This window comes from Bradysia coprophila (assembly GCF_014529535.1).
Source record: "Bradysia coprophila strain Holo2 chromosome IV unlocalized genomic scaffold, BU_Bcop_v1 contig_106, whole genome shotgun sequence".
NCBI classification, from domain to species: Eukaryota; Metazoa; Arthropoda; class Insecta; order Diptera; family Sciaridae; genus Bradysia; species Bradysia coprophila.
This window is the reverse complement of record NW_023503372.1, coordinates 2,749,248-2,776,845: the sequence shown is the minus strand read 5'-3', so window position 1 is coordinate 2,776,845 and position 27,598 is coordinate 2,749,248. Positions and strand designations below refer to the sequence as shown.

General features: G+C 35.3%; 3 protein-coding genes across 8 annotated transcripts; 2 read left to right on the top strand and 1 right to left on the bottom strand.

The window, feature by feature from the left end:
• Nucleotide 1: 1 nt before the first annotated feature.
• Nucleotides 2–1,263, bottom strand: LOC119070650. The gene has a single exon (XM_037175080.1). The coding sequence runs from the start codon at nt 1,069–1,071 to the stop codon at nt 37–39; it is 1,035 nt and encodes a 344-aa protein (XP_037030975.1). The 5' UTR covers nt 1,072–1,263; the 3' UTR covers nt 2–36.
• Nucleotides 1,264–1,742: 479 nt separating this feature from the next.
• Nucleotides 1,743–3,182, top strand: LOC119070652 (venom serine carboxypeptidase-like). Its single transcript, XM_037175082.1, has one exon. The coding sequence runs from the start codon at nt 1,782–1,784 to the stop codon at nt 3,165–3,167; it is 1,386 nt and encodes a 461-aa protein (XP_037030977.1). The 5' UTR covers nt 1,743–1,781; the 3' UTR covers nt 3,168–3,182.
• Nucleotides 3,183–5,254: 2,072 nt separating this feature from the next.
• On the top strand, nt 5,255–25,086 carry LOC119070671. Of its 6 annotated transcripts, none has more exons than XM_037175108.1 (10): nt 5,255–5,469; nt 12,059–12,131; nt 12,201–12,398; nt 12,495–12,608; nt 15,042–15,128; nt 15,209–15,354; nt 15,417–15,534; nt 15,624–16,621; nt 20,643–20,703; nt 22,154–25,086. In XM_037175108.1, the coding sequence occupies exons 1-8, from the start codon at nt 5,438–5,440 to the stop codon at nt 16,575–16,577; spliced, it is 1,722 nt and encodes a 573-aa protein (XP_037031003.1). In that variant the 5' UTR covers nt 5,255–5,437; the 3' UTR covers nt 16,578–16,621; nt 20,643–20,703; nt 22,154–25,086. The 6 variants fall into 6 exon arrangements, with proteins under 6 accessions (XP_037031003.1, XP_037030998.1, XP_037031001.1 ...); XM_037175103.1 differs by having other exon boundaries at nt 15,408–15,534; XM_037175109.1 differs by lacking the exon at nt 5,255–5,469 and adding an exon at nt 11,379–11,922 and having other exon boundaries at nt 15,408–15,534.
• The last annotated feature ends 2,512 nt before the right edge of the window (nt 25,087–27,598 follow it).

Below are 27,598 nucleotides of genomic sequence, written 5' to 3'. Positions count from 1 at the left end.
GAGAAGGCCTACGAGGGCAGCTTGCAGTAATAAATATCATTCGAAATCAAATAGCTCGAGTTCTTGATTGTACGCAACAGATGGATTAAATTTCCCACTCAGAACGTAGCCACAGTTCTTAAATACTTTTCTGCAGTTGAAATTTTTCATGTTGGTAAATTCCTCGTTGACCTTCAATTCCATATTTTTTGAACTCGCTCCGAATCGTCTCTTCAAATGTCTCTTGATGATGCCAAAGATGACTTCAATCGGGTTGAAGAACGGTGTGTATGGCGGAAGGAAAATGGGCAAAATACCGATCGAACGTAAATACCGAATTATGCTTGGGTGGCAATGGATCTTTGCACCGTCAAGAATCCAAACGCTGTTTTTGCCTGGATATGTTTGACAAGTGCCCCCTAAAGCAAATTCTTTGCAGCATTCAAAGAACTTTAATCGCGTAAAAGTTCCTTCCGTCTTGTATGTGTCCAAGATTCCAGTTTGTCCAAGGAAGCACAGGAAGGACAATCGTGGACGTCTCACATACTCCCCTCTGTACAACAATTTCTTTCCGATTATTCCATACCCCTTTCGCCGTAAGAGTCCTCTGTTGTCCATTGCAACTTCGTCGAGAAACACAAGGTTGCTGTAGGTCCAATCAATGGCATTCAGCTCATAAAAAAATCTTTCGATTTCGCTGTCCTTGATTTGTATGGCACGAACCTCCAAGGTTTTCCAGGACATATTGTTGTCATGTAAGATTTGGCATATGTATGATGCCGAAATGTTCACTCCGAAATTTAGCTCGAACCTTTGTTTTGCCTCATCGAGATATAATATTGGATTTGCATTGTATAGGTCCAGCAGCCACTTGATTTTTTCCTCTTCGAATTTCGTTGGTTTCCGTACGGTTGTCTTTCTCTGAACAGATCCATTTTCTTCGTATCGCTGTATCCAGTTTGTAATTGTGGTTATGTCTTTTCTGTAAATTTTTCCCAATTGAGTTTTCGTCAAACCCAAGTGGTAAAACCCATAAAGAGCATGATATTTTACTTCGGCACTCGCGTGTTTATTGACGTATTCGAAAATCATGTTCAAAACAATTACGATCAATTATTTATGATTAATAATTATGCACGAGCACTTCAATTTATGCCATAAAGAAAAAAATTCAAAATTTTGACAGACGCAAAATAATGAGAGAGAAGGCTTCAAAAGAGAGCCGTCGCAGTTTTTCGCTATTTTCTAACGCAATAAAAATTACGCTGTCGGTCGAAATTTTGATTGTGACGACAATATTAATGTCGTTTACATAACGATCGATGAAATGTGGAGTTTTGGCGTGTAGTTTGTTGATCCGAGGCGAAGAGATCCGAGATTTTAACTACTGCTTTAAGTAAATGTCTGAAAGAAATAGTTTTTTACGTATCTGTTGCGGACGGTACATTTTCGGCCATTTCGCGAGTTGTAGCCCGAACGAAGTGATCTATCTATCTATCCGACTTTTAGAGCACCTTGGAATCATTTGACTTCTGTCCACTAATAGATGAGATTCAGTTTCCGAGCTATTTCAAAAGGAGACTTCGTTAAGCCAGTGACAGGTCATTGAATTAGCCAAATTTGTTTCGAATGTTCGCAAATTTTTTTTTTGTCGATGAAACCTTGCACTTTCGTTCATCGACTTTTCTACATATAACTACAGCTGCACAAATATTGAGCGAATATTCTTCAGCGAATATCATTTTAATTTTTCTTTTATTGAAAAAGTGTTCTTGACGAAACAGGTTACATTTTTACAGACCATGGAAAAATTAAAGTTTCTCATATTTTTGATCATAGTCAAAATTGGTGGAATTCAGTGTTTTAACGACAGCAATAATCAAAAACCTAATGGACCACTGATTTTAACGCTGTACATTAAAAACCGTCAAATTGAATTGGGAAAGGAATTAGCTGCTGTTAAACACCCCGAGCTGGTAGCAAAGGGAGTGAAGAGTTATTCCGGTTTTTTTACTGTAAGCGAAGCGTGCAATTCAAATTTATTCTTCTGGTTTTTCCCCGCCCAAGTGAATTCAACCATTTCACCGGTAGTGTTGTATTTAAATGGAGGACCTGGACAATCATCCCTGTATGGCGCACTCATGGAAAATGGGCCGGTTTCCATTAATTCGAATTATAAACTTAAACTGAGAAAGCATTCGTGGAATGAAAATCATAATGTTTTGTATATCGACAGTCCCGTTGGGACTGGTTTTAGTTTCACAAACGCATTGGATTGTTATCTGACAAATCAGGAGGATATCGGAATTAGTTTGCATGAAGCTATTCTACAGTTTTTCCAGTTATTCCCAGAGCTACGAAAAAATTCATTTTATATCACTGGAGAGTCGTACGCTGGCAAATATATTCCTGCTCTAGGACATCAAATCATATCGAAGCAAAATATTTGCAAACCGAACAATTGTATAAATCTGAAGGGTGTGGCTATTTTTAATGGAATCATCGATCCCAAAAATCAACTCGACTACGGATCATTATTGCATGCACTGAATTTCATCGACAGAAACAATTTTATCAAATTTAAGAAGTACCAGAGCGAAGCAGCAATTTTAATTGCAAAAGGAGAATATTTAGAAGCCCTTAATACTATGGCTAATATAATGAATTGGCCAAATTGTTTGTTCTTTAATGTAAGTGGTTTCTCTTCACCCCATAATATTTTAAGACCAGATGGCTACATTGACGAGATTACCGTGACAACTGACTACATACTAAATTCAGATCTGTCGAAATATCTGCATGTCGGCAATATTAGATTCGTGTCGATGTTCGATAGTTTTCCGGTGTTACAAAAATTAATGGGAGATATAACGCAAAGTGTTGCACATTGGCTGGTCGAACTCCTAGAAAATTGCAGCGATGTGTACATTTGCAGTGGAATGCTTGATATACTTGCCGGTCCAGCGTTACAACGAAATTTCCTATCAAAATTGCAGTTTAGTGGTGCCAGTGATTATGCTACCGCCGAGCAACAGATTTGGATCAAGGATAATAAAATTGCTGGTTATTTCAAACGTGCTGGAACCTTGAGGGAAATTACTGTGTTAAACGCGGGACATATGGCTCAAATTGATCAGCCAAGTGAGTGTCATGATATTGTGACGAGACTGGCACGTAATGGATTTTAATTAAAATTTTAGACTTTAAGAGTATAAGTTATAACAGATTTATTGTAAGTCTGTTACAAGGTCATGGGACAAGTGGGTTGGCCTGTAGAGGCGCCACATTTTTTTCATAGTACTTCATTCTCTGCAGCTTATTTTCATGTGAACCAACTTCACATTTAGCATTACAGAACAAATGTTATCATTACAGAACAAATGTCACCGTATGAAGTTGGTTCACATGAAAATAAGCGCAGTGACAGCATTAATTTTATGACATAATGTACTAAAATATGGGAAAACTCTATTACATTTCTTCTTAGTTTCTAAACATCGTTTTCCTATAGGAGAATGGAGTTTAGAAACTAAGGGCAAAATCTATTACAATTTAGTACTTTTCTTCATCAAAAGTCTGCTGTCACTGAATTATTTTTTCATGAACAAACTTCACTGCTGTGACATTTCTTGGGAATGAATCAATGTGAAGTTGTTACACAAAAAAATAGTACAGTGAGAATGAAGTACTATAAAAAAATGTGGCGCCTCTACAGGCCAACCGACTAGGCGAATAAAGTGGCCCTTTTTTCATGTGTAAGTTCTCAAATTCTTTTTCTTATGGAGGTATCTCCATATATACATGAAACGTATATATACCCTTTGACGCGTAAATCGGAGACTCAGTTAATCTACTCGAATATTTCCTGACATTGTCAAAATTTTATCAAAAAATATTTTTTCTGTGACAGTAACAGCTGCTGACTTACGTTTGCGATATCAGCGAACATCAAAAAATTTAAAACTGTTTTAAGTAACAAATTTCTGTTCACAATTATCTTTCCAATGACACCTCTATAAGAAAAGTGCATGTTTCCTGCTTTCGATCAGCTATCGCTGTCCACACAAGAGTTGAGAATTTTTATTAAAAATAGTTTTGCCTTCTATCCTACCAGATGTACCCAGATAGGTATTAATATCTGGGCACATCTGGTAGGACCGTTTTTAAAAGAATCCCTCGGGTATTGAATGCAAGCGATAAACCTTGCAGGAGACAAGTTATAAAGAAAAACGTTTGAAAACCGGAAAATCGGGTAATATGCTGCGAACATTTTTCGCTAAGTCGAGTTGGTGAACCAAAAAAAAATCACTCGCTCCGCTCGCAACTATACGTTCACTTCTATCACGAGAAATCCAAGTAGGAATTTATTGTTCGGTTAAAATTCAAATTCACAAGCAAACATAATGTAGACAACTTTTCTCAAAATTCAATTTCATTTTGTTTCTAAAAAAATTGATAAATTTCGTTTTTCACATTTTTGAGCGGCGCTGTAATCTTACGGCTAAGGGCGCTGGAAATGCAAATCCGGCCCTGTTACATGCCAACCGACTAGGCGAATAGAGCACAGACATTAGTCATTTTGTGGAGAAATGTACTCGAACTGTTATAGAATTATAACGACAATCTGTTACAATTGAACTTTAGCTTCCAAACAATACTTCCCTAATGAATGTAACCGTATTCAGCTATAGAAGCAAGTATTGCTTTTTTAATTTTCAGTGTAAACTAGTACGTCGTCCCATGCTGTTTGGAACCTAAAGCTCAAATGTAATAGATTTTGACATTCTTTTCATTTCTAGTACATTTCGTCATACAATTACTGATGTCCAAGGCTGTAAACTTTGGGGAGGTCACGCAGATACAGATACGCGGGTTACACACCACACTTGATGATAACATGGCGGATTTCATACAAACATTCACCTACTGTGATGACAATCATCGCCCTGATGATGTGGTGAATTTTTTTTGTATGTAAAATCATCAGATGTGGTGTGTTCCCGCGTATCTAATAAAATGGCGGTCTGCGTGACCTCCCCAAAGTTTACAGCCTTGCTGATGTCAACACTCTATTTTTGTGTGAAACCAACTTCACTGCTATGATATTTTAAGAATATTTACCAAAGTGAAATAATGTGGCGCCTCTACCTGCTAACAGAGGTTTCCAATTTTATATATGCATTGCCTGTTTCGGTCGTAACGAGCCGCACTGTCATGTCTCTATATACACAAAACCGATTCGCACAAAAAATGCAACCGGTAATCCATTTCTGTCAAATAAAAGCAAAATGTCAAAACACTCAGAAATGGCTTGCAGCTGTTTGAAGTAGCTCAGTTATATTTTGTTTGTTTCCTTGGATTTATATCACACACAGATTCAATTTAGAAAAGTATAATATTCGATTGTTGTGTCCTTCCAATTTTACCAATTTTAGCATAAATGTGAACAAAAGTGAAAATGATTACTGCTATCATATCGCGCATAATTATGTAAGTTTGACTACGCTTTGTTTCAATATTTTTGAAATCAATTCGATTCGTTTTTCCAATTGATTTTGTCTCCGAATGACCAGTGACATTGACCAAACAAAAAAAAAAATAGTTTAACCAACAAAAAAGTTTGTATTTACAATTCTCATACGTCGTTACATATGTAGCATTGTCTTTGTGTGAGTCTTAATTAAAATTTTTAATTTAAATTTTGTAATAAAGAACTCGAACGATTCTTTTGTCTACGGAAATATGTCAGTTTCTAGTCTCATGAACTATTTGCATTTTTATTGTCACTTCTTGCTTGGTTCGACTCGTTTTTGATCGTTTTGAAGCGGATAAGAGAATTTGCAATTAATTGTCGTTTTAAATTGGAAGTCTTTTATGTTTGTGCAATAAGCGGAACGTGATGTTTACCATGTTGTTATGGTTTATGTAATAAACAAATTTATTGTTCTATTCGATGCGATTCTGATACCACATATAACCAAAATTAAATAATTTCTGACCGAGAAAAAAAATCACTTTTAGCAAAAACTAGTTTCGAAGGACCGTTAAAAAAGCATCGTCATGTGTCCCTCGATTTTTTTTCATTTCTTTTTAAATCGTCGCCTTATAAGGTTAGACTTCTGTTTTGTTCGAAGGCAATCTTTTTTCTGTATTGGATGTTCATACAACGATTTTTCGCCATTCGTTCGTCAACCTCTCGACGGTCACTTATAGTCCATCTGATAGTTCTATGATTTCAATCAATATAATCTGACGTGCTAATTAGACCGAGATGTACATGTCAGACAAAAACGCTAATGATTTTACTCCTACGTCATATTCTTGCACAGATTTTGTTAGATTTGTTTCTACTTCTTGTCGATCATTAAACCTCAGTACATCGTAAACAAACAAAAGAATTAAATTGTTGCTTAGAGATTAAATGTTTGTGAAATTGCAAATAATACAATTTTTGGTTACAAAATTATCGTTCGTTTAACTGAAGGCAGGGGAAAGTCAGTGCTTGAGTCACTGATATATTTTTTATGTAAAAAAGAATGATGAACCGTTTTTCTTGCTTTTGCCGTTCAGCAACGATAATCTGTTTTATTATTGAGTCAGACACGAAAAACAGATACACAAAACCCAAATAAGACGTAGTATTGAGAGACAGTGTCACCTGACAACGATCAGTTGCAGAATTTGTGGATAATATTTTCACATATTCTGGATATTCTGTTTAATAATGATCACTGGTGATTCTTTGTTTGATTCTCGGTCATCATCTAAATCGCTACCAGAAACATGTCTAGGGTAACAGGTCCCAAAGCAGTAATTTCGGAAGGTTTTACCGCATAGTACCCCTAGCCTAGAAGTCTGGTGTCTTTGTTGACGAAATTTAAATTTAAACATTCACATAAAATGTGTATGCCCGTTTCCTCTTCACAGAAGTTCAACGAAGAATCCAGGAGTTGCCTAATGCCCAGCTTGTTTAGGTGACGATTCAACCCATAATGTCCGGTAATCACCCATAATGTCCGGTGATCAGTCCCCCTTAGAAGTTGTAAATCTAATAATCTAGAAGATCCTCCTGAAGAACGTAACTTTTATGGGAGCTGTAATACTTACACACCTAAAATGTTTAACGCCGAGATTTCCAGAGAGTTTTAGATTCTAGAATCCGAAAAGTTTCAAATTTTCGAGACATGTAATGGTAAGGAAGATGTCGCTTTGTGAATTATTGTGAATGACGCGGCGCGAGATTCCTCAACACCTGTAAAACCCTGCGATCTGTGACATCTCGAGTATAGTGCTAACGACTTGGTAATTCCAACATTTCGATACTGTTAAGTCCAGAGTTTCAAATATTATATTATTTAACGTTTCAATGTATTTTCAATACTCGAACGCATTATCAATGGTGGTACATCCAGGGATCGCTTTATCCGATCTTGGTCAATTGTTACTGTTATTGTCACCGTTTTCTTCCAGAGTAATTGTGAAGCTTTAATGCCGTTGGAGGACTGTAGTGGAGTTCTGTTGTTGGACTAAACTCAAACATTGAGTAAGAAAGTAGTTAAAAGCTTTAAGAAAATTATTGATTTGGATTATTTCCGTTTTCCTTTTCTGTTAATTTCTAATCTCTCAGCAAAGGCAATCGTATCACGATATAATCTACTACTTCTTCAAAGTTCAAAGTGCCGTTTTCGATGGAAAATCTTTCACTTCATTTGTGATAATGTCCGTACTACTGTTTATAAGACCAAATAAACGAGACAACTTGACTTTTCAATGTAATCTACACTATTTCCTCTGATAATAGATTTTTTCGTAGAATATTTATCAAAAACTATTCTAAAAGTTTGATATTTTATTGATAAACTGGGTTGAAGATGACCTCCATCATCATCACATATTAGATTTCATGACTAAAGTAACATACAGTTAATGTTAACCCCTTTTTTGCCAGCTGTTTCACTCACATCATCACTCTTCTTATACGGCTTTCATAATCGCCTTCCAAGGGAAGTGTGGTAAAACTGTACTAATCACTCATTAGCGTGAATGTATGAGGGGATCAGCTAGTAAAACAGCTGGTGCAAACTCAGAGGACAAATTTGGTTGAAATTACCTGTATTTTATTCAGTCACAGTAGTTCTTCTCTACACTCAGGTTTGTTGTCTGTAACAACATAATCCGAATCCATAAATTATGTTACAAAATAACACAAAACGCAAGAATTTTTTCTTTAAATTGTCATATAGCACATCATCAGTCTTGAGGAATTTATTTTATTTATCATCGCTCTGAACACAACAGACTTGCTAAGCATTTCCTCTATTAAAATTTTACTTTTATTTATTGCCGGCCAAACAAAAAAGGGATATGATACTGCCAACTATTTATAGACCCGTGATACGATCCAACATTTATTACGCAGTTGTTGGAGATTTTGATTATAATGGAAATTTGATAGAAATGTTTGTTGTCGTAACGTTGAATTTGGTGAATAATTTTCGGAATATTCGCTTGCGATTAGATTTATACCAGTCAACGAGTCCGTTACTCACCAAGAACCTTTTTATGTTGAAAATAATTTCGGGATAAATGACATGACATCTTGTGTATATTACATATTCCCCCATCGAATGCACAAATATAAGCTGTAGCGAGCGATACATTTTACATTCTGATAAATGTTCTAGGCTCTCAAATGTTTCAACAAAATCAAAAGACTGCCATAAATCTCCAGTAGCATGTCTTGCTTGTGAAATCTTATTGATCTAAACATAGACCCAACAAAAACTCGAAAAAAAATTAGCTCAGAAATGCATTTAATTGCTAACAAACGAATCCAGTGAATTCAAATGTAACGAAACATTTCTATCGTTCGTGTGTAGAGTAAATAAAATTCGAAATATTTTGAAATACTAATCACTATTGAACATCCGACAGTACGGAGTAATTATGCGTGTAGCACAAATGTACATATGGTACGCGTTGTTGCAACACACGTTCAGTGTGTACGCAATACACATCTTGTTGCACCACTTTTAATTCATCTCGTGTGTGTTTTTGGTGCTCTTCACTTTCAATTTGTTTAAATTTACTTTTGCTGAAAGTTCTAAATTAAGAACACAATTTCGTCTCCATTATATGGGTGATGATTAGACCGAGAACACACACTTTATGGGCTGCATTTTTGTGTTGATTTTTTATTTAGGTCTGTGTAACTTTAACATCAAGTTGGAAAAGTCTGTTTTGGATCTAATTTATAAATAATATGACTGAGCTGTGGCTTTGCACACATCGTGTCTTTGTGTTTGCCTTAACTTCGTCTTCACAGGCAAATAGAATTTTCTTCAGTAAAAGAAAACATCGGAAAATGTTTCCACTTTTGAAATTAGTGTATTGCTTGTAGTGGATGAAATACGTTGCTAGCAAATTCACAACAGTCTTTGTTGCACAGGAATTTCGCGTTAAATACTCCCGAGTAATAAACTGTCGTGTCGACGTGTGATTGATATCGAGTATAAAGTTTCAATTAATTTAAACAAAAATATTTAGTCTCGAGTGAAACGTGAAACATTCACCTCTCTCGCAAAAAATCTGAAATTGTTTGTTCTAATCCAAATAAACAAAAAAAAAAAACGAAAAACTGCTTTGTAGTATTCGTCGGTTTGTTTTCATAGTAAATATTGAATGAGAAATCCGTCGAAGAAAAATTGTGCCGAAAAGTTGTCGAAATTGTAATCGATCGTGCCGTATTGCCATATGGTCGCAGACCTACACTAGTGTATTAATTGGAAAATCGGGATTTTTTTTTGTGTGATTGTTTTGCTGCGATGAAATTTTATTTAGTCAAAATAAACAAGGGGAATGCGTATACAATTCGGACGATAAATTATTTATAGAAAGGAGAGAAGAAGAAATTGAAACAAATTTTTTGTTATGTTTCGTTGATTTGATTCTATTGTAAGACAATCATTTAATGATAATTCCGACTTGGTGAATTAGTCTGAAGAATATTATGGCGTGTGTGTATGGCTTGATGATATTTTAATTTTATCAAAAACGATTTTTCTCTTAACACAACACGCATTCAATCTTTCAACTTTCGTATAAAAATTTAATTGTTTGCTTTTAGCAATCAGAAAAGAAAAGAATTATTTTTTTTGCATCGTTCTCATGGTGCCGGTCCGTTCTGTTTATTAATAAACATTTCTCATTATGCTCATTAGTTAATAAACTTTCTGTTAACAGACTAATTTTCGTCGTATTTCAAATATTTTTTAGAATTGCAAAGGTCAGTACTGGTATTGAGTCTAGCTAGAAATAACTCTCAGTTTAACGTGGAAGACGAGTGATAATGCGTATATAATATTGGGACAGTTCAAGACAAATTTAAATTACACGAAGTAGGAACACTGGTCTCTTAAAAGTGATGCGATCCAAATTATTTATCGCTCATTTTGTTGTTGTATTAATGGTTGAACTGTAGTACGATACAGTGATTCATCATACAATATTTTGACCGATAGTTATCCTCATACATCGGTTGACGGTTTTCGAACATTATAATCTCGAGTTGCATAAAGAATTTTTATAGAGACAGGTGGTACATTCGTACCTGCGTTTTAGGAGGAAATCCTCCTGGTCCCAAAATCGTGTGGAGAAGCACAAGCCACAAGCTTCTAAAAATCCACAGATTTTTCAATATGTTCAAAGCTCAAAGCGGGTCGGGTTCGGTCTAACTGAAATCCCAACCTGACTTCGACCCGAACCTAAATTAACATTTCAGGTTCGACCAGAACTCCACCTGAAACTGGAATTTTTGTTTACGTGTTTTACCCGAACCTTCCACTTTCAAGTTTGACCAGAACCCGAAATTTTGAGGATGTATCAGGTCAGCTTCGGCTAACCCGAAATGTTTAATAAAATTCTGTGATTTCTGATGTAAAAATTTCGGGCTAACCCGATCTCGACCTGATTCATCCTAAAAATTTCAGGTCCAAGTCAAACGAAAGTAAAAGTCCAGGTTCGGGTTCAGATTGGGCTAAACCTGAAGTCGAAAATTTCAGGCTCATGTGAGGTTCAGGTCGAATCAGGTAAACCTTAATTGAAATAGGTCGACACCAAACTGATCCGAGCTTAAAAAGTTTTAGACTTATTCTAAAAAATTAAGGAATATTAGAGAATTTGATTCCCTTAAAATAGACCCTGGGTTGAGCTCCACATCCATACTCGTATGAAAAGAACGGTATAAGGAAGCAGCAAAAAAGAAGTGAAGCGACTCATTGCTTCAGATGAGATACGAAATTCTATCCAAAGATTGGGATTTTTTGTAAATTAAATGAAAATGTGAGGCGAAACAAAAGTGCTTGCTAGAGACTTTAACATCGAGATCGTCAATATAGACCACCCTTCCTTCTAATAACACCATATTCTACTAAATACCGTTCCAATGTTCCGCTAACTCATCAATAAAATACAGGTTCACTTACACACCTCCGATTGAAATAAGCCGTGAAGTGCTAATAAACACCATTACCAAACCGTTGATCCAACTAATACTGCAAACATATAATGCAAACAATACGAACAGAATACACACAATCTAATTCAAACGTTAAATTCAAAGTCAAATTGCGAATATTTTAACATTAAAACACAATTAAAAAATGCCGAAACGCAATAAAGTTATCAATTTCATATCATCAGCGAACAGTATCAGTGCCATTATATCAAAATTTGAAGCGAAAAATCAATCGTTCGGAGTAAAAGACGATAGTAGTAATAAAATGAGTGCAACCGAAACAACACTGCACGGCGATGAAGTGTTTTATGACGACAATCTGTTGAACAGTTCGCCAGGCAATAAAAAGACGATTGAATCGGATATTTCGACAAATAATAGAGACAAGAGTGCGAAAACACTTAATAGTCGACCGGTTCCGTCACGTGGTAAAAGTTTATTAAATTTGGTCTCGTGGTTTGTGTTCTTGCTATCATCTGTAAATGGGGCCATTGCGACAACTTTAGCTTTCATAATATTGCTGCCAAGAGCATTAATCAAAAGCTTATTTTATCCCGGTTACAGATTACTCTTTGGCACACTATATCCTGCATATGCTTCATACAAAGCGGTCAGAACTAAAAATGTGAAGGAATATGTAAGTAGCCCAAAATGATCCAAACAATCGGCTACGATATTAAACCGTAAAATCATCCGGACTTTTCAGGTGAAATGGATGATGTACTGGATCGTTTTCGCGTTGTTTTCTTGCACCGAAACCTTCACTGACATTTTCCTGTCATGGTTCCCATTTTACTACGAAATCAAAGTCATTTTAGTGTTGTGGTTGCTGTCTCCAGCGACCAAAGGAAGCTCAACATTGTATAGGAAATTTGTTCATCCGATGCTGACAAGGCGTGAACAGGTGGGTCTCTTTCTTGACTAAATCCAGCTCGTTGAACTGGCAAAACTCTCCAAGGAAATGAAATCGGTGTTAACGGGAAGCTATTTTGATTTGCAGGAAATCGACGAGTATATTAGTCAGGCCAAAGAAAAAGGTTACTCCGCTGTTCTTCAGTATGGAAGCAAGGGTGTTAACTATGCAACAAGTGTGATAATGCAGACTGCACTAAAGGTAAGTGGGACATTTCGAGTTGAAAGAAGAATTATTTCTTCTAGGGGGTCATTCAAATAATGCTCACGTTGTCCTAAAAAGAGGGTAGGTCAGACCAAAGGGTGCGCCTCATACATTTTTATTTTGTTTCCAATGAATGCCAGTAGAAGTTGATCTATAAATTGCCTTTTTTCACGTGCTCACTCTTCGAATGACCCCTAAATCTACCTGATGTTTGTTATTGCAAATGTTGCCAAATCTAACGTTTTCTGCATGTAAGCAAATTGATTTTTTTTTGTTTAATCGCCACAATGCAATCACACGTCACTAAACAACTGTTTTCCTTTAAAATGCTTCGACACCCATACTTACACGCAAAAAAACAATTTTTTACCCAAAAAACCAATCAGACAATCGACGGCATAGCGATAAATAAACCCACTCCTAATCCATCGACAAGTGCAAGCGATGTTCCCGATGGGCCCGACCTTGTGCCAATCGAAAATGCAGAAATATTTTCCAGCACCGAATTGAATCAATTCGAGATATCGTCGGACGATGAGTCGTCACATGGTGCAGCGCGCAGTCGACCAGTTCGTGCTGCAGCAAGCCGACGAAAGGCCAGAGTTCCACTGAATGGAAAAGGACGAAAGAAACGAAGTGATGAATCGGACGATGTTTTTATCGAATAAGTTTAATCTTGACTGAAAATCGACTCTCTTAGTTCTTATACTTAATTTACCGAAATGAAATTTCCTGGTTATTGCCCGAAGAAGGACACTTGCATTTACTTAACGTAAATTATCTCATGTGAACGTGTTAGCATTTATTATGATGTGCTTTGAATAAACAATTCGTTTCGTTCATTTCATGAAGCGAAATTTTTGCAAGTTTTATTTTATTTTATTTTTTATTTCTTTAACCTTTCCTGCTTTCTATTAAACCTTTTACAAACGGCTAGCGTACCGATCATTGAATCTGCTACTTCAGTTCGAAGTATCGCCATTGGCATGCGTTCTGTTCAATATATGAGAATTCTAACTGGAACTATCCGTTTGTAAAAGGATCACACTCTGTCCACACACACTTGAATCATAATTCTTTTGCATTGAATTATCTGAAAGCTTACATTAAAAAGAGTAACAACATATAATGCGAGAAACGTGGGTCACGCTTTTCGTTAGAAAAACCAACTTTTCTCTTTTATTAGCCCTACTGGAGGTCTGATTTGTTATGTCAGATATTAGGCAATAATATATATTTTTGGAATGTGCGGCAATGGAGGAATGGTGGGAGACACTCACACGTCAACATTGATTCCAAAGCGACGAATAATAGGTCACGATTACGTCAGGTTTTTTTTAAGCAAATTTGTGACGCAATTTACTTCAGGTGTTTTTCAGCTGGTTCACTCATACAACTTCGCTATCGTATACAATTAAACTCGTATTCGCATAAGGCAGTGAGATTGTATGAGTGAACTAGCTGAAAAACAACTGAAGGAAATTGCGACCCAAATTTGCTTGCAGTCAGCTGTAGGGATAAATTATTCCTGTTGCCCCGTAACAATTTTTACAGCAGAAAATGAAAGTTGGGGACTATTCATAAATAAAGTACGCTGGCGAAGGTGATCCGAAATTCGTAATTCTTTAGTTTTTGCGTCAAGTTATTTGAACTCGCAATACCCTAGTTACCTGCTGCACCAATAACTGTCCCATTCACATTAGCTTTTAATTTTTTTGTGGAGCGGATGAATTGGAACCAATTGGAACCAGTTGGGCACCGAGCCTTATCCAACGCAATATGCCACCAGTTGTATGCATTCAACAGTTTCAAATTGTTGCCTATTGAGCGTAATTACAAAGTGGAAAAGTCCACTAATTCTGTGGATCGGTGGATGTTTGAGAATTCGCTCTTTGCTTCAGAAAATATGAAAGAATGAGTTCTTATAGGGGGATTTCAATTATTTTGTGTTGAGAATTTCTTATGGAATTTTCTAGATCAGAAGAAGTTTTAATTTTAATCCACTTAGAGCATCACATACTGAACCGTTTCCGTGTAAGTTAAATCCATTCGAGACCAATAAAATCATTTGCAGCTCTATTTTGCGTAAAAAGGGCTTAAGTATCTAATCCAATCTTATTTGAACGAAGCATCAAAACTACTACAATCACCATTCATACAGCACTCATTCCGCACCTAGATTTGTGTTTTGTTATACAATAAGATCTTCCACAATTTACAAACAATAACCAACCACCATTCTAACAAAGCTTAACAGCTAAGCTTGCGCACAGCATGGCCGTACACTTTTAAATCAAATTTGATGGATTTTAAGTTGTTGGTATGTTTGAACATTTTTTTCTTTTTTTAAATCCGTTTTTCGCTTTTGATGTGAGTCACGGACTCTTGTACAATTGAATTTAATTTGAAAACTTTTATTCGTACAAAAAGGGTGGTGGCAACCTGGTCTCATCCTTAAAGAAAAGTTATAGTCTAAGTGACTTATCCGAACCAGATGTTCATCGGTCTCAAGATGAGGTAATATTTTCATTATCAATGAATCACCTAGTTGAATCGAATTGTAATCAATGGTTCTTTTCGGTCGCCGGATCAATTAGGTCGATAACTTAACGAGATCTCAACGGGTTCTTCGACCAAGAACCCACAGCACACGATCTTCGTCGAGTGGACGAAATGTTGATATGCATTTTTCGGAAGTGGATGTTATTGACAGTCGCCCGAGGGGTGCAAAAGACGACTACAGGTACGAAGATTTTGAATTATTTTCTCGATTTAGGAAAATCAATTGAAATAAAGTTACATTAGATCAACGGAGGATATAAGTTCTGGTTACTCGAGTGCCGAGCCACTTCCAGGCGGATTAAGCCGTACAGCATCAATGACAAATGCTTCGAAAATTAGACTGAGATCAAAGAAATCGGAGGTAAGTCGATGACATGCCACTGGTACTGAATTTCTAGGATTAGATTGTACAACACAAAATGAACTCAGGAACGTAATTTTATTTTGAAGGACTTGGATTCGTTGGAATTTGAATCCTTGATATCCGATCCTCTGTCCATGCACTCCAAAATCCTTTTAAGTAGATACCCAATGCTAAATGAACAGCTTCAATTGCGACATTATGACGATGGAGGAGAGGGTTCTGAATATGGGAGGAACATTAAAAACGTTTCTCTTGACAGCAACATTCAGCGACAAGACAACAAACCTATAACACTCGATGAAATTGACAGCGCTAAATTTGCTATGTTTTGTAAATGGTTGAATGAAAGCAATTTTGAATCGACACCACCAGACGCCAAAGGCGTAGCCAGTACTCAAAGTATTGACAAGGAGTCCAGTGATGACGAATTTGTTGATTCGACTAGCGAGACTGTGCCACCGAGTTCTGATAAGCAATTCAAAGAAACGTTGCCATCGGTTATAGAGCAAGCGAATATGAGCTCAGTTGTCCATGAAATATCTCAAATGAACGAAGACCGTCCAACAAAAATAACGGAAAACACTGTTCATGTGATCAATCCAGTCGAACAGTGCGAATCAGTACCGAAGATCGAATCGGTCAACAAAGAGCATATTTATGAAACATTAGTAAAATTGCCATCCCAAACGAATCTGCTGGAACTTCCGAACCCATCACTGTTGTCACTGAATCTGTCTTGTGGCAGTTCGGCTAGTGACTTAACATCAGAAAATGGATTTCCACGTCGTCGACATAACAAAGGTAGAGCTCCACCCATACCGTCGACAGCGGCCCATCTAATTGCTGACAAAACTGTTGACACCGAACCAATTGCTGACAAAACAGTTGAGACCCAACCGATTGCTGACAAAGCAGTTGAGGGTACACCACAAGAAAAGGAAAAGAAAAAGAAAAATTTGTTGACCTACATCCCTTCCATATTCAAACCCGTTACTCCGTCCAACAGCTCTAAGAATCTAACAAAAGAAACGGAAATTTAGTTCCTTTGATTCGATTACGTGAAAACGGATTGACGACAATCAGGGTATTTTATTTGTTTTGATTTTGATTTTATTTTTTACTATTCTTTACTTGCGTTTATTTGTTTGAATCACAAGTGTGCGCTTAACAAGTCATCATTGCGATGTAATGCGATCGCAAAGTAATTTGGCACACGAAGGATTTTTTGACCACGTAAATACTTGCACACAGTTTCTACTTTCGGAAATTTCGTAAAAGGATAAATCAAGTCCAAGTGTAAGCAGTCCCGAACTGAAAGTACTGGGCGATTGACCCGCTTAAAGTTTCAAAAATCAATATTACGAAATGCTTAACAGCATTACCCCAACGGCCGTGGCAAAGCCAGTCCGGCCCAGAGTGTAGGACAGAGTTCAATGATTTATTTCACCCAAAATGATTGTGCAACTTTGTGAAAATTTGTTTCAAAAATGTTTAACTTCTTGTTTCGTGTGCCAAATTCCTCAACACTCTAAAGGGGCTACTTTTAGATTCGGCTATAATCATCTGTTCCAAACAACCAAAGACACCAAAGACAAACAATGAACAATAAATTTCAGTTAATGTGGCCTGAATGTAGTAAAATGCATGTTAAAACGAATGAAGTAAAAGATTTTGTATTAAACAGCACACGATCGATTACGCCTGTAGTCTCAAAAAGGGTTCTAAAGAGTCCTCTAAAATTCTAAATAATACCACCTCCCGCCCTGCTCACGAGTTCAAACTTTAAACCAATTTTTTAGACTTTTCGAATCCTATATTTGTCTGTTTGTCCGAAGAAGTTATTCATGGAAGCAATTTCAAAACCATTGAAGTTACGAAAGCCGGTTGAAGCTTACTCAATTACACAAATCTTTGTACTGCAGAGTAGCAGGACTTTCGATAAACCGTATTGACCGTTACTCGAATATTACGTCTATTAATGGTTACTGATATTTTCTTTAATCTGTTAAATAAGGCACATTAAAGAAAATATCAGTAAATACAATTATTAAAAATTAAGAATTATCACATTTTTGTTTTATGTGGGGTCTGATATTACTAGTCCCACAGATTCTGACAGCTGTTATATAGGTTTCTTCCATCGTACGGTAAAAACAAATTTTGACAGACCGAAAACAACCGACCGTCATCCACAGAAGCAAACACTAGGCCCCACCTCTTGGGTGGGTCAGGTCCCTTGACTGGATTTTTTTTTCTATAATTCCAGCCTTAGTTTTCTAACCATTTTTAAATGAGGTGGTGTTTTTGAGATCACAAAATTAAAGTCACACGAAAAGGCGATGTCTCTTTTATTAAGAAAACATCAGTCATCACATGCTCCATTTTACTTATATTTATTTAATTTCCTGAAGAAACAAAAAGAGCTATGAGTTGAAGGTCCAGCGAGCGATGTCTTACTCCTAATATGAGTCTCCTATATAGTCTACTAAAAGCGCTGAACAGGTGGCGCATTTCTTGCCTACCTCTTGAAAAAAAAATAACTCATGTGAATTACGGCCCTCGCTTCGCTCTGGCAAAATTCACACTCGTGCAAACACTTTAGGAACAAAAAAATTTCTTTTAAGAACACGATTTCACGCAAAAATTGTCGTATATCGCAGATTACCAATCCAATAAAGTCCAATGTTCGAATTTAACCACATGAATTACGATACTGGTCGAAAACACTTAATATTTTCAAATCTGCGATTTTTGAAGCCTCTGAGAATTACTCGAGTTATCGTGTTATCAAGCAAGATTGTTCTAGACTTCTAGATTGTCCAACCAGAAATCCAGATTCACTTACTCGTCGAATAATTTTTTTTTTACAATTATAATCCAACCTCACTACTCCAATATTATCCATCTACAAACTTAAAATCGGGTAGAAATTACTGAAGTTATCACGATAACAAGGAAAAGTGTCTGAGTATAATTTCTCCCATATCTTGTAACAACGATCACAAAATTATATTCACATGAAAAATCAATGTCTCTTTTATTTAGAAAACAGCAGCCATCACATGCTTCATTTTACTCAAATTTAATTTAATTTTCTGCAGAAAAAAAAGAGCTATGAGTTGCTGGCCCAGCGAGCGATGTTTTACTATTTTACTCTATTACGAGTCTTTTATATTGTCTCCTAAAAAGCGCTATGAGTGTCAAATAACAGAAAACATACAAAACATGCGCTATGAGTGGAAGGTCCAGCGAGGTACGTTTAACAGCTAATATGAGTCTCCTATATAGTCTACTAAAATTGGCGTATTTCCTGCCTACCTCTTGAAAAAATATAACTCGTGTGAATTACGGCCCTCGCTTCGCTCTGGCCGCAAAGTTCACACTCGTTCAAACATTTTAGGAACGAAAAAAATTCTTTTAAGAATACGGATTTCACGCAAAAATTGTCGTATATCCCAGATTACTAGTCCAATTAAATTCCAATGTTCGAGTTTAACCACATGAATTATGCTACTGGTCGAAATTGATTTTTGAAGCCTCTGAGAATTACTCGAGCTATCGGTTTCTCAAGCAAGCAAGCAAAAACTCTTTTGGGAAGTACTTCTTAATTGTTAGACCAGAAATCCAGAATTTCACAACTCGTCAAATAAGAAATTTTTCTGGAAATTCGTTGAAAAAATGTCGTGGTATAACAAGTTATGTTTACAATTACTCCAAACTCACTACTTCAATATCATTCTCTGTCAATTAAAACAAAAAAATTGAAAATCGGGTAAAAATTACTCAAGTTATCGCGTGGTAACAAGAGAAAGCGTCTGTGTAGAATTTCTCCCATATCGTTGTTCGAACATTATCCATCTGCAAACTCAGCCTCAAGAGTTTCAATCTTCGTCAATTTAGACAAAATCTTTGAAAATCGGATAAGAATTATGGAAGCTATCGCGGTAACAAGTAAAAAATTCTCTTAAGAATTACTCCCATCTCATTACCCCAATATTGCCCATCTACGAACTTAACCTCATGATTTTCATTCTCCGTCGATTAAAACCAAGATTTTGAAAATCGGTAAAGAATTACTCGAGTTATCGCGTCCACAAGGAAAAGCGTCTGTGTAGAATTTCTCCCATCTCGTTGTTCTAACATTATCCATCTGCAAACTCAACCTCAAGAATTTCAATCTTCGTCGAATAATACAAAAAATTTGAAAATCTGATAGGAATTAACGAAGTTATCGCGGTAACAAGGAATAAAATTCTCTTAAGAATTACTCCCATCTCATTACCCCAATATTGCCCATCTACGAACTTAACCTCATGATTTTCATTCTCCGTCGATTAAAACCAAAATTTTGCAAATCGGTAAAGAATTACTTGAGTTATCGAGTCCACAAGTGTACGGACGTTTTCTGTATTTAACGTTTTTTGCCAATGTAGAACATTTTCAAAATATCAAAGTGAACTTAGCGTTACGGACATTTAAGGGTATTTTCTTTCATAAGACCCTGACTTTCAGTCAAGGGAATAACCGCAACTTAAACAAATTTGTTCGTTAAAACTTCAAAGTGAGGTTGTCTTGGCTTCTCTGTGAATGACGATTGACATTTTGAACGGCCTTGGAAGAGACCTGAATGCAATTTTGAACTTTTTCCCAGTCGAAATTTTTTGTAACACATGTATAACGACCAGTTTACTGTGATAAACCAAAAACCCATTTTCTTTTGAAAACGAAAATGTGATAATGCGTTAATTTTGTTAAGTGTATGCCGATAATTCTAAATAGGGTGCAACTTACGCGGCGTTTAATAAACTTTCAACGCACAGTGTTACCGGCACATTTTTGAAATACCTTACGATTCAAATTGATTAGCTGATTGATGAATATAATTTGCCGTTTGTAGAATAGTGTGTGTGATCAATAGTTTCACATAAGCCATTTCAAATAATGTCGCTCTAACTACATCATTTTCCACTTGTCTACGTCCTAAATTTAATAAATTTTGTATATCGTCACAACATCGACGCTTGCTGTGTAGTAATGCCATTATGTGCCTCCGTAGTCCACAGCAATTATTAGTTATATAATTGAATCATATCTTTTGATTCCAGGAATCTGATTAGATTAGCAATTATATAATCACCGATGAAATATCTGAAGTTGTCATTTGTGGTGAGTTGTACAACACTGTTGAGAGCTAAATGGAATGCGAGTGTGGTTGATTTTAGAGTGGCAAATCGATTATAATGCAAATGTCAGTGGTTCCGTTGTGATTTATTATAACAAATACCTTTACTAACTCTTGAATAAATGATTGACTTAGGCTCGCAAAACGTCAATTTTTAGATCTAAGAAAATAGTATTAATTGCCTTGTGAACATAAGCAACAATGGAGATAAGTTACTTATCATATGCAAATGTTGTTCGGCGGTTTTTAGACATTTTCACAGACCAAAAAGCCTAAATACCACTCTCATAAAAACCGTAAAAACTACCTATGAGGCTGAAACTGTAAACACGTCAGCTGTCTCATCCATAGATTGAAACGTCAGGTTGAGTCTGAGGTTCACGTGTTTTGAGTTTAAGCCTCGCCTATTTATGTGGTTCCGTTACGCAACGAAAAGACATTGGAACCGACTAACAGTCATTTATATTCATTTTTACGCTACTTCAAAAGGCGAAAATCGCTTAAACATAACCTCCAGACACATAAGTCGCCAGAAATTTTTTATGAAGAAACGGCCCACTGCAAAATTACAAATAAATCTCATAGGGAACTGGTCTACGCGCACGCAATCCTGAGCATCACCGTGGATGCTTCACTAGTTGAGGTAACCCGCAAAATTAAAAGTGTGTTTTTTGAGCAACAATCTTCGAAAACAGTCTTTTCGACAAGTTTAAAGTTTGTATATTTGATGAGCCAAAGACAGTCGTCTTAAAATAGTTACCGAAGCAATTCACTCAAAGATACACGAGCGAATTTGTGAGTACCACTTCCGAATCAATTGAATAAGTATAATCCAGCGTAATCTATTTATTGCCAGCCACATGCGGATATCATTTCATTTCATTTATTTTTCATAAAAATAAAACACAACAAGTGACCTGCGTAGCTCCAGTTTGTAACAATTCTAAGGAGCTACTAAGGATATTCCCTATCGCATGTTCCCACTCTTCAAAATAAAAATTTGGAACCCCGTACGTACAGTGCTTTACGTGCTTCTGGTCGGTAAATGCGAAAAATGTACTCCAAAAATTGCATTTACCGACCAGAAGCACGTAAAATGAGTAAACAAATTCTTCATATAATGGATCATTATCGCAGCGGGTGAACTGCTACGTAATGGAAAACTTTGGCATGGGGCAGGCAATAAAAAATTGATTTGACAGACTTAATCAGTTATATGACTTGGAACCCTGTCTTTTAATCGAATTCATAATACCTCATCTGTGACTTCATGTCACAGTCCACAAGAGAATACACATATTATTTGTGAAACTAACGACTGCGTTTTTTCAAATTTCCTACTAACAGCTTGTAAGCTCTTAAATAGTTTTGCAGATTGACGTCAACTGTAACGGAACTAATTAAATAAAAATTGTTTTCCTTTTCCATTTTCAGGATAAAAGTATGTCCGCTAGTTACTCCACATTACCTCGTAGTAAGAAAACCGAACGAACTGCAAAGTTAAAATCGAAAGTAATTGTAGAGAAATAAGTTAAGTGATAAGTTATTAGTTAAGTTTCTTTTTCGTTTTTTTAAGTAGTGGCTGTTTGAACCTCAAATAATTTTGTTTTTTGATTTTTTTTTGTCGTGTAAACGCGCATCAATGGACTTTTATTATTGAAAATTAAATATTCAAATGATGAACATTTTATTATGATTTTAAGGCGAGAAAGAACACTCACTACGATGGGTCGTAACAATGATCTGATATGTGTTTTAACACATAATTCTCATACGATACGATCGCAAATGATATGTGGAAACAATTAGTAATCTATCACTTCAGAAAGTGACTTGTAGACCTAGGAGAGGGGACAAGCAACTATCGAAGTCTCGTAAGTCTTAAATCCTTCAGTTTCTTATAAAGAATCAAAAATGTAAGTCTCGTGGGTCTCATTTTCTATAAACATAGTCGATAATCGGAAGCAGTTTGAAGAAATTTTTTGGCTTTTGGGTCCGGTTCGGATTAAGTCAATCGACGGTCTTGGAATAGTTATTTACATAACAAGGGGAAAATGATTTTTTGACGAGTATGTTGCAACCTAGCTCGGGTTACATGAATACTCGCCGAAAAATACCACTTTCCCCTTGTTATGTACGAAACATTTCATGCCGAGGTTGGTGAAAGTACCAATTTGGTGCCAAGGCATGACAAATACATTCAATTGCCTTTTAACAAGCATGACAGTGGACTTGTAAATGACAGGCTTCCAGTATTTGACCTGCAGTTTACGTACTTTGAGTCCTAGCCGCTCAGACAGTCTTTAAGGTAACAGTTACATATACAATGGAAGGACACTCACAACCATGTCGTCTGTCACTGCTGTTCACAAGATGATTGAATTCATTATTATGTATAATAAGACTTGAAGGCTGACCTGTTTATAAGTTCTCATTTCTAGTTACTTGTAGACAAAGCATGTCAGATATAGAATCCAATACAACATTGATGTAAAAAGCCAATTTTAGCGATGACCGCTCAAGGCTACGACCTTAATATTTACGGAGATTGATATACACCACATATTATATGAAATCTATCGTCCGTAAAATCGTTCTGACAGCTAAAATCAATGGATATTTTGTTACCCTCCGTTAAGTAATAATGAAATTAATATTTGATTTGTCGTCCACAATATAATTTAATGAATATTCAACAATTTGTCCGATTTATATTCCAATTAATTCAATTTCAGTTTATTGTATGACGATGCCTGTGAGTTATGCGTGTGAGTGTTTGTGTGTGTTTGGGGGTTTTTTTGATATAGAACCCCGCTGGTATTGCATATTTTATATGATTGATTTAGGTATGGAAAATAAATAATTTCTTCAATTTTTAGTAATACATTTTTCGTTTTCCCTTTTATTGCACACATCGAAGGGCAGCTAGACATGTTGCACTCCAAAGAAAATCCTTTGTTAAAAAAAACCTAAAATTTGTTGGAAACCATTAAAATATCCTTCCAATTTTAATGGAAAATCCTTTAAAATCTTGTAAAAATGCTTGAAAATACCTTGAAATTGAAAGAAAAAATCCTTTCGTTCTCGATGTCGTAAACTAGGCTCTCGACCTCGTCTCAAACAAAGCACCTAGCAGGGTAATAGATGTAATACTACTCTTTTTTTGCTATTACCCTGTTAGGTGCTAGATCACGAACTACTTACGCCATCTGGAAATGAAATCCCGAATTACAGTTCTATCTATGTAAAATACTATTTAGGGAATACTTTTTAGAAAATCCTTCGAGGATTTTCATCTAGACCATCCTCTTAGGATTTTCTTCTAGAAAATCCTTTTGCACACAAAATATACAACTGTCTGCCCCTCACACACATAAACTTTTAAAAAAAATCTACAAAGAAAAAAAACGAATTTACACTTGGTGCGAAATAAATATGAAGATTTTCCGTTTTTCTTCTTCATGGTAAATGTGTTCATGTCAACCAAAAACAATTTTTATTGACTGTCCCTTACGAAAGTTCACCATTATATGGCCATTTGCCGATGCGAAATTGATTAACGCGGCAATCAACTTTCACTAATGAACCAGAAGACATTGGATGCTGTTCGCAAACGCACTTGTATGTTTTTGAGTAAATTACTTCGATAGGTGAAGCTGTATCCATATTTGTCGGAAATATAATTACCGAAGCTTGTTGCTCAAGAAACATACTTGTGAGTTTTGCTTTTAAATAATCCTTAAATTAGAGGATTCAACCAAAATTCAGGCCAAAAATGAGTCTCAGAAGTGAGGTTGTTTCTCTCTAAGAAACTTCAAGAAAAACCGAAAATTCCAAAAAGCTTCCTATTTGTTTTGCGCCAAGTGCAACGAAACATAAAATTTAAAAATATGAAAAGTTAAAAGGTTGCGTTTTTCTAAGTGAAATGAGATTTTTATGCGAATTAATGTAAATCATAGTTTATGCGGAGATTGCCGAATGTGATGGGATCACGCACGTTTTTACGCTATATAAGAAATGCTACAACAACAACAACAAAAATCTATATGAAAAACATTACGGAATAAAGATCGTCACATGACATTTATTATGTAATCATCGTAACCAAGGCTCATTAAAATTAAATAATAATTACAAAAGTTTCACCCAACCACTATACTCAATTTATCGTCGCGGTTTTTGATATTGCGTGAATGGAATGTTTGATGAAAATGGAAAATCTTGTACGGCAAAAACGACCGTTTTTTTCGCTATCAAAACAATGGGATTACGTGTTAAAAAGGAGAAACCATTACACGGTTCACTATTTAAGAACATGAACCATAATAGTGTCGCATAGTTTGTTTTAGTTGGAATTTCTCATTTGTGTGCTTTTTATATGAAAAACATTAAGAGAAAGCATAAACTTAACCTTTCATGGACGTCATCTGTTATCGACAGGAACGACACACAGAAGCGACGAGCTCTGGCCTATGACCCTTTATAGCACAGTTAATGTTAAAACCAATGAAGTAACAGATTTAACCTTAATATCTCTTAAAAATGAAAAGAAGTAACAGATTCGTTAAAAATATTCTGATGATAAACTCGTTCGTGGAAGGTTAAACTGCACTTGAACCAGAAATATATTAATTCAATGCGAGTGAAATGCAATTAATTTTTTTTTTTCATTTATTATAATCATTAATGTGGAATGGGAAACCCCATTGTTGTGATTGAACAAATTGAATTTAAATTACCTGTCAATTGAGTGAGATGACTAAAGACGATTTTTTTGTTATTAATGAAAATGTGTACACAATTTCGATTAATTTTCAATGAGACAGAAAATATTAATTTCATTTCAACAATTTTACCATAAAAATCAAACATCCATTCAGCGTGTAATGAAGGTGAGGATGAGTTGACCAATGCCCACAAAAAAAAGGAAAATTAATTGAAGTAATGAAACCTGTGATTGTGTAATATGTACATTATATTTAAATGGCTTTTATAGATCGTAGAGCTGCTGTTTATGACCGTAACTTTTATTGAGTTTTATGACATTTTTCTGCTTTATTTCCCTTTGTTACGTTGAGAATGTAAATTGACATACATGTAAAATAATCGAACATTTTTGGATCCATTCAATTCATTGGAGTAATTTTCTTGTTTACGAGTTATACTTTCTCCACTTGACATCCCGTAAACTGCAGCCATGCTGAGTTTTACCACTAGAGAAAGTAATTCTCTCACTGAGATGTCATTATAGTTTTGTGAAAACATGTAACTGTACCTCGGGACCTACGACTTTTCCATGATGTTTATGTTCGATAATTTCACATTTCAATTCCTTTTTAAATCTCGAAACATTTTTTTAGTTTATATATTTACAACTTTTCTTAATTTTTTCTTTTTAGCTTAGAAATACTAGAATCGAATTTTCTAAGCTGAAAATTAAAAGAATTCGTCGCGGAATATAGCGGTTCTTTAGAAAAATTAATTTTTTCTTTGTTCGATATTTTCTTAAGAATACATACGCTGTACTCAATTATTACCATATCCAATTTTCCCGACCATTAAAGACTTTGAAAAACTATATTTGCCTCGATATTTGCCAAAAACGTTTTGATTCAAATCAGTTTTGTAATTCTGTTAACAGTTTATCAAATTAAATTGGTTGTAAAATTAGTTCATTCAATTTACTGTTATAGTTAGTTAACATGTTACAATTATAGTTATTTCCGTGCAATCTTTCTACACATCTATATTAACGATGAACGTTTTCCAAATATTTAATTTTTAATGATGAGTAAAATGTAGTCAAAAATTAAATGAACCAAACTGAATCATAGATAAATATTATATTAGCGAATGGAGAACATAGCGATCAGGATGATGATGACGATGGCAAAATTTATGATACATAATATAAGTGTAGATTAAATAAATAATATGAAATTCATAAATTGTATTAAATTAAAATTAATTCAGCACAATTGAGTGTAATAGAAATTAAAAATTATGCTGAGGATTAGCTAAGTAATAAGAGAATATTTAAATATATGAAAATTTTATTTTGTTTTTCCAGTTCATTTATTATTAAACATATCGAAATGATTTTTTGGTTTTATTCGACTTTGAAATAAACTTAAATTCAATTCAATCCGCATTTTGAAGTTTTTTTTAATCTACTAGTGTAATGGCAATAGTCATTTACGTCACAAGGACATAGCATTTTCGTGTGACGTATTGAATTTTTCATGCTTGCTGAAGGAACCGAAAGTAAAAAATGTCAATTTCGAGGGGAGAAAGTTTACTGCGAAGTGCCTGAAAAATTTCAGTCCTTGTGATGAAAATTACTATTACGTGCTACATGCATCGAAAACCGTATTTTTCATGTTTCATGTTTCAAGCACTTCTTTCGACGCCCTCAGCTTCCTCAGCATGTAAAATGAAATCCATTACATAACTCGGGATAAAAATGAAAAGTCTCGTTTTCGTGTGTTTATTGACCTCGGCTACGCCTCGGATCAACAAAATTTACACGAAATCTCTATCGGTTAGTAAAGAGTGAATGTGTTTCTTTTCTTTCTCAATAAACAGATCGAATATGCACCTTATAATATTCTCACGCTCATACAATAAACATCTATACAAAGTAGCATCCTACCAAAAATGTAATTCACGTTTTATTTCAACTAATTATTTCTAATGTTCAAATTTCTCTAATCGAATTCAAATTGTGTAATTGAAGTAAAAAGCTCACCGAGAAAAAAAAACACTCAACTCACAACAATGTAAAGGTAATTTCAATAAATTACCTCCATTGTAAATCCAGTGAAAAACGAATAAATAAATAAAGCAAAGTAAAGTCAAGGTGAACGTAATAAAAAAAAA